This window comes from Patiria miniata, unplaced genomic scaffold (assembly GCF_015706575.1).
Source record: "Patiria miniata isolate m_02_andy unplaced genomic scaffold, ASM1570657v1 HiC_scaffold_1, whole genome shotgun sequence".
Lineage (NCBI taxonomy): Eukaryota > Metazoa > Echinodermata > Asteroidea > Valvatida > Asterinidae > Patiria > Patiria miniata.
Window position 1 is genome coordinate 26,055,292 of NW_024037047.1, and position 7,894 is coordinate 26,063,185.

The 7,894-nt window shown below is 45.0% G+C and overlaps 1 protein-coding gene across 1 annotated transcript; it reads left to right on the plus strand.

Moving 5' to 3' along the window:
• Positions 1-6: 6 nt before the first annotated feature.
• LOC119726772 lies at positions 7-5,242 on the plus strand. The gene is made up of 3 exons (XM_038198618.1): positions 7-1,498; positions 2,571-4,250; positions 4,498-5,242. Exons 1-3 carry the CDS (start codon positions 24-26, stop codon positions 4,982-4,984), a joined length of 3,642 nt encoding a protein of 1,213 aa, XP_038054546.1. The 5' UTR covers positions 7-23; the 3' UTR covers positions 4,985-5,242.
• The last annotated feature ends 2,652 nt before the right edge of the window (positions 5,243-7,894 follow it).

A 7,894-nucleotide genomic window follows, 5' to 3' on the forward strand; every position in this document is an offset into this window, starting at 1 on the left:
TGTGGTCATTTTTCCTGGCAAACATGATGCCTTCGGTAACAAGAAGTATGAATCTCCTTCTGCTGAATTTTCTCATTTTTACCGCATGTTTGCAAAGCGGTGAGGGGCAATTTGTTATTACAAATACCACCTCTGGTCCCGTTATGGGAGTGAAAACACCATTACAGCCTCTTACGGATCAACTCGTGACGCGGTACACCGCCATACCGTACGCTGAACCGCCGACCGGGGAACGGCGATTTGCCAAGCCCGTACCGAAGGCTCCCTGGGAGGACGTGCTGAACGCCACGGTGTACGGCCCCAGCTGTCCGCAACCTGGACTAAACATGGCTGACATGGACGAAGACTGTCTTCTGCTGAACGTGTATGTGCCTCATGATGCTGTGGCCTCGTCCGGACCTCTTCCTGTCATGATTTTCATACACGGGGGTGGTTTTACGTCCGGTCAAAGTATGACCTATGATGGAACAATCCTGGCGTTGCACGGGCAGGTCGTCGTGGTGAATATCAACTATCGTCTTGGACTCTTCGGCTTCCTCAGCACCGGTGACGACTCAGCACCCGGGAACTACGGACTCTGGGACCAACGCCTGGCTATCCAGTGGGTCAAAGACAACATCGCAAACTTTGGTGGCAATCCGGACCAAATCACCATCTTTGGTGAGTCGGCCGGTGCGTGGAGCGTGACCTACCAGATGATCACACCACTCAACGACAGGACTCTTTTCCAGCGGGTGATTGCTGAAAGTGGGGTGGTGTTCCCTAACCTGGTCATCCCGGCCACTGTGGCTCGGTTTCAGGCTTTTAACGTCGGCTCAATCCTCGGGTGTAACCTACCCGTCGTCAGTACATCTCGTGATCTTATCAGCTGCCTCCGAGGTATCAGCGTGGAGACTCTACTTACTCAAACTTACACCGTGCAATCGTCAGCAATAATTGACGGAGAGTTTCTTCCTACCAACATCAACACGCTCCTTGCCCATCCCCGTGTTGGACAGTACGATCTCATTATGGGCTTCAACGACCAAGATGGAAGTGTCTTCATCAGTCAAGTTAGTAAAAATTATACAGCAGAGGAACTCAGATCCGATATTCAATACTTCTTGTTGTCATGCCAGTGTGAAAACCCGCAGGAAATCACCGATGCGGTTTTCGCTTACTACTTCGGCGGACAAGATCTAGAAGACCCCGATGAAAATGTGCTGAGATACCTGGACGTTACCGGTGATCAGTTTTTCAAGGTTCCCAGTATCAACTTTCTAACTCGTCATGCTGAATCCGCGGCCAACACGAGCACATATTTTTACCACTTCACCTACGAGACGGGGAAGGAGTTCTTCCTTCCACCAGAATGGTCGGGTCTGATCTCAGGGGCACCGCACGCACTAGACACCTTTTACGTCTTTGGTTTCATCAGCGCCTTTTATCCCAACGACCTGGACGCAGCCATCCTTTCCAACACGACTATGGATTACTGGACCCAATTTGCACGATACGGGTAAGGAATTTTGTTTTAAAATTGATTTCAAATAACAGATCAATTCAACTCAAGTCAACTCAAGTCCCCTGTGGGGGGGGGGGGGGGGGGGTCGCCACACATCCTCCACAGCGAATATGTTACCTTCCCAGCATTGGATAATGCCGGTGCGTACCCATTTAACACATGGGTTGAGAGAAGTAATTGAGGTGAAGCAATTACTCAAGGGTACAACACGCATGGCCACGGTGGGGCTCAAACCCACACCATCTCACTATCATGAATCTTGTGCTCCACCGCAAGACCACACGTGCCCTCAACACGGGAATTCAGCGAAACTTCAATCGTTATCACTGTCCGTGCATTCGGTCTTGAGATACAGACGGCCAATTACGTTACCTGTGCATTCATTTGCTCAAGCATACCTTTTCAAAATTGTTTTCAGGAACAGCTAATTTTATTGACGGTTAATGAAAAAGAAACCCCTAATTTTATGTCGTGCCGATGGCATTAAACTAAAAGTGAAATAGAATAGTGAATGTTTGAAATTTCCCTCTAAAAGCGAAAAAGAAGTCTTGTAAATGAATATGAAAGGACATAAACGAAAGGTGCTGCTCAATCACTTAATCGAATGTACTGAAATGGAATTGAATGCTCTGGTAGTTCAGAGAGATTCTCAAATTCAGACGAAAGTGAATAACCAATTTTCAGAAGTGAATGAACATTTTAGGAAATTGGCCGGGAAAACCTATAGACATTTGAACTACTGACTGCACAAATTTGCAGTACGGTCCCTGAATCATGCCGGGTCAATAAGAAACGGACACCGTTGGTAAAATAAAGGATGCAAAACTAGGATGCTAAAAACCACAATATCACATTCGAAATTCAATAGAACGCAAATGGAACCCCCCAGCAAAAAAAATAACCCTACCTTCCAACACACCCCTCCCCCCTAAAAAAACCCAGTCCATCCCTGGACTTAGATAAAGCCATTTGTGACAAAATTTATCTTCATTTTCAGCCGAATCAGATATCCATGAATTAAGGCACGATACATTGTTTTTTGCCCAATTATTTTCTACTTCTGCAGGAATCCAAATGGAGCTGGCTTACCAGGCTTACCGGAGTGGCCAGAGTTTAAAACAGAGAACGGATCTTACATCATTCTAGACCCTGACTTCAAGACGGGGCAGCGCTTCAAACCTGACAAAATAGCCTTCTGGAACAACTACATCCCAACCATAACCGAACCTGCATCTTACAAGAAAACCTGCTCCTACGAAGTACCTGTTAGGAGGGGCACTTTACGAAAGCCAGACAATATGACGCTGCAGATTTCAAGCAAAGACGGAGAAGTGCTTGGATCTGTCGCCGGGGCATTGCGAGTAGCAGACGAGGCGATGGGAGGACAAGAGATTGCTGAATTCTTGGGAATTCCTTACGCAAAACCGCCACTCGGCGAACTGCGATTTAGGCCACCTCAAGAAACTGGCCCATGGGGCGATGAACCGCTCGGAATCCCGGCGAACCTACCGCCTGCCTGCCCACAGGATGTCACTCGAGATCCTTGGATGGTTCGTCTGGGGTTCAACCAAACTAGCGAGGACTGTCTGACTCTAAACATCTACGCACCGACTCAAGACCCTAACGACCCTGCTCTGCCGGTCTTGGTTTTCATTCACGGTGGGGACGCAGAATACGGCACATCCTCTGTCTACGATGCAACTCTCCTTGCATCTCGGGTCAAAGCTGTCGTTGTGGTGATGAACTACCGTCTAGGAGCTCTTGGTTTCCTGTCTACAGAAGACGAAATAGTGCCTGGTAATTACGGGCTGCATGACATCCTGGCTTCTCTCAAATGGGTCAACAAGTATATCGGAAGCTTTGGAGGCGACCCAGAGCGCGTCACAGTTCAAGGTCACGGCTCCGGTGCAATTCTTGCTCACATGCTTACACTCTCTGAGACAGCGAAGGGCTTATTCAACAGAGCTGTTTTGATGAGCGCAACTGCTATAAGCCCACCTGTCGATAATCCAGTACTTCCCAGTGCATCCGAGACAGCTAAAACTCTAGCCAGCAAACTTCGATGTCCAACTAAGACCAGTGAGATGATGGTCAGCTGTCTCCGTAACAAGCCCGCGGCTGCCCTTGTGTCCGTCACCATAAGTGCTCCATTTGGCCTAGCTTTCCCGACCGTTGTTGACGGTGATCTCATCACTGACAAACCTCTCGAGTTGCTAAAAGCAGGCCGAATCAATGACGTTGACATACTTGTTGGCTTGACACAGGACGAACATGCCGCGGTGGCATTTGCCTTCACCGGCCTTGATTGTCCAAGTACCGCAGAAATCCAGCAGTACATAGACACAGTGAGCAGGCTGTCTTTCACCAATCCTAATAAAACAGCTTTCGCTCTTGCGACGGAATATATCGGAAAGGGTGGACTCGATGATGATTGCCAGACACGGGGAAGTTTCAGACAGTTCATAAACGACTATCTGTCATACTGGAGCACATTGGAAGCTGCTAGACTCCACGCCGACGCCGGTCACTCTGTCTACTTCTACTCGATTGATCTCAAACCACCTGCTCATCATTACAAGGGGCCACTTCCACCTCAGGTCGGACCAACATTTGCAGATGATCTTCAGTTCCTGTTTGGAGATCCGTACAGTCCTCTTGGAGATGAACTACAGCTATCCTACAGGCTGGAAGATAAGCGGTTCACCCTCGAGCTGATGGCATTCTTGAAAATGTATACATACAATGGGTACGATTCGGTCTAGAAATTGCAAGAATTTTGATTAAAATGTCGTTTGTCATCAAATTCCTGTTGTGCGAGAACGGAGTTAACGGAATCCTTGCACATGAAGAAAATTAATAGCACTATCGTGCCATACAACTCGTCCACTATTACCTTGCTCATATCTCTAAATAGTATTGGGGATTAGTATTTTCAGATTCTCTCACCAATTCATTACGTAGACTTTTTGTCTGATTGTTGTTTTCCAATTTAGGGATCCGGGAGCTTCACTTTCTGGAGCGAAGTGGCCAGCATTCGACTCGGCCGACCTGACTTACATGTCACTTACCGACTGTCCCCAGGCCCTCTCTGGCAATGACAACAACTGGCAACATCTCCTTCGCTTCTGGGCAAACTACCTACCGTCCATCACAGCACCTGCCCCTACTCCTCCGGAGCCTACCCCCTGCCCACCGGAGCCTACCCCCTGCCCACCGGACCGGCCCTGCCCACTGGATCCGGAACCTTGTACCGTCAGTGTGGGTGGGTTGAGGCTTCCCCTATCTGAGGCTAGTACCGTCATCGCAGCACTGATTGGAACGACCGTAGGAGTTGGGGTGTTAGCAATCATCTTTTTAGGGTTGTGTGTGGCAAATAAAAAGGCCCGGGCAAATGGAGCAGAGAAGGAAAAACGTTTGATGGAGGCCGGGGTAGGTCTGACTCACATAGACACCATGGATAATGGCAATCTTGAATCCTAAACTGTCTTCATTGTCACCAATAATTTGCTATCTAATCTTTGGCTTTTTTTTTTTTTTTTAGTGTAGCCCTGTTATATAGAGTTGTCAAAAACTACGAAGTTTTGTCCAACGATCAACATCTCTTCGATTCAATCACACACCAAATTGTGGAAGGGAAATGATCACCGATTACATTATTTGGTGTCAAGTATTCGCTTCCAAAATATTCCTATTAAAAAAAAAGTGTCACCGAATAACGGATAATTTTGCCCTTTTGCAGTTTAAAAATGACGGCTGTAGTCAATTCTGAATACATTGAATCAAATTGTAAATGATTCTTTTAATTTCATGCTATTTTTGTACTTAGATTTATTATATTGAAGCAAGTAAGCCTGTTTGTATTTTAGACACGCGTAATGACGTCATGAGTTCATTCAAGAATGTTCTTTTAGGGTATAAAGAATTATGTACAATTCTATTAAATTTATTTCTGTGGATAAAACCTTTAGGGAACGCTTACTTTTTTTGGTACCCATACAAATAACAGCAGTTCATTAACTAATCATTGATTTTTTCTTAGCACAATGAAATGGGTCACGGGCTTAGAGCTATATTAGTTAACCCGTGAGCGCAAGTGGAACACTAAATAATGTAGTGTGTCTGTGTCCCACATACCACAATGAGGCCGAAGACCGAATGGTATGTGGTACGCACGACGCAGTGCGCGATGATCTATAGGTCTAGTGTTAGAGAAAAGATATAAACATCCAGCTGTATTACTGTACATTAATTACGAAAGCATCAATACCGCTTAAAGCCTGACATCAACTAATATTTAAAATAGCTCTATAGTTAAGGATTATCATTCGGGATGAAATAAAAATATTATATCTGTTTCAGCAGCGCGTGCATACGTGCGGTCTTGCCTGGCGAGTAACGTGCCAGAGGAAATGTATACCAAAAAAAGCGCGCAAAACGTGACGTGACGAACGCAACGTCGTTTACGCGCACAATGTGCGTTGAGCTCGGGTCACGTGCTATAGGAAAGATACATCCAGCTGTATTACTAGGGGAATAAGTGTGTTTGGGAGGTATTATAACACTGTGTTTAAGCCCGGTTGGAGTCTGGGTGGGTGATAATTACCCGAGGCGAAGCCTGATAATAATTACCCGAGTTGGAAATCCTGTGTGTGTGTCCCTTTTTCTTGTGTTTTTCTGGATTCGGAGGACAAGGGCCCGATAGGTTTACGCTACAGTATGAATAATACATGTACATGGTTTGACACCAGTGCGTTCTAATTCCCTCACATCAGGAACCAAATATTACACTTGGCCATTGCCTTTACAGTCCCAGCATATTTCTAATTCAAAAGAGAAAGAAATTGAAAAAGGACTTAACTGAACCGAGTCAGCATTGGTGAATACGCTCTTTCCAATGAAGTATAATTCACACACAGAGAAAACAGGGTCCGAAAGAACACAATTGGCGTTAAAAATAGACGAATCCACGGGCAAAGGAAATAAGCGGGCCAAGGTCGTTGTGTTTCAGCACAAACTTCAATGCCCGGGTGCGAAACGGTCCACTTTCGTCGGTGTATAGTTTCGTGATCCATCGGGGGCTCAATCGCGTTGGTTGCAGTAGTTCGAGTATCGCAGTTTCGTCGACAATAACTTCAGAATGATCTGGCTTGGGTTGTTAATGATTGTCATAGTTGCCGTGCCTCAGATTCAGGGTAAGTAATATTCTAACATATATTCCTTTAAAAGTTGTGTACACCAACAATTGTATACTTGAGACAAATTCCAGAACGAATTAACTGGTGGTATAACGTTTGTACATTTCTGGAAGCAATCCAAGGCCAATATCCAGACTCATTTTGTTCAACTATAAAGAGCCAACTCGTGTGTCAGACGGTCAGTTTTTCTTGCATCCTGATATTTAAATACATGAACGTGGGACTTGGGAATTTTATTTTTTAAATTTCTGTACAGTCCACCTATAGAAGGCCCACACAAACAACCAGATGGGGTGCCGTCTGAATATGAAAGTCTTCCCTAATCTCGTTCTGACATATCAGAAAGATTCGAATATCCTACATCCTTCAATAGGTGAGGAACAGAAAAGCCACAGAAAATAGCGCTTTTTTTTTGGGGGGGGGGGGAGGGATCCCCAAAAGCACTGCTTATCAAGTTGAGATCCCCCCTTTATACAAGAAGTAATTACCAACAACGTCAGACGGTAACCGACATACTAACAAAGTTAAAAAATAAGTTAAAATCCCTGGATTAGACGCCCCACTTGTGTTCAGAATTATACATACGCATGACACAACCTGTTGCCCAGACTTATTTTAGTGAAGTTTCTGCAGTCACATTCTGGACTTTTACCTCTATTAAGGAGGGTTATGAAAAAAACCGCACTAATCCTGATAAAATCCAGATATTAGGTACAAGTTGCAAAAAGGACAGTACTGTTTAATTATAACAGAAACAACAGCAATTTATACTTTAACTTTGTTGGGTAGGATCGGATCACTCATTTGTTTTGTTCAAGATATTTAACCTTGCACTTTTGCACAAACATGGGCCTATTACACCCGACAGATTGGTACCTGCACAGGTTTGCACACGTTTGCACACGTTTGCACACGTTTGCACACAATAGACACGTAAACAAAACTACTAGATAGGAATCAACATATAAAAAAAAACGGGTGACGGGTTCGTGCAGTGAGAAATTAAGCAGACAACTGCAATCATATCGGTATGAAAGTTACTGATTTATTCAAAGCAAATAAGTTTTGGTTGAGGGCAACCCGGCAGCCAAAACTGTGAATGTTAAGTACATACATTGCACCACAACTTACTAAATTGCATTTAATCGTAGATTTCTACACAAAGACCATCATTGTGATTTATATTCGTGACAAC

Bases quoted from the DNA above. Each gene is read 5' to 3' on its own strand.
- LOC119726772 (XM_038198618.1), top strand. From the start codon at position 24: ATGATGCCTTCGGTAACAAGAAGTATGAATCTCCTTCTGCTGAATTTT. The intron at 1,499-2,570 runs GTAAGGAATTTT...CTACTTCTGCAG, and splicing joins ACCCAATTTGCACGATACGG to GAATCCAAATGGAGCTGGCT. The intron at 4,251-4,497 runs GTACGATTCGGT...TTTCCAATTTAG, and splicing joins AAAATGTATACATACAATGG to GGATCCGGGAGCTTCACTTT.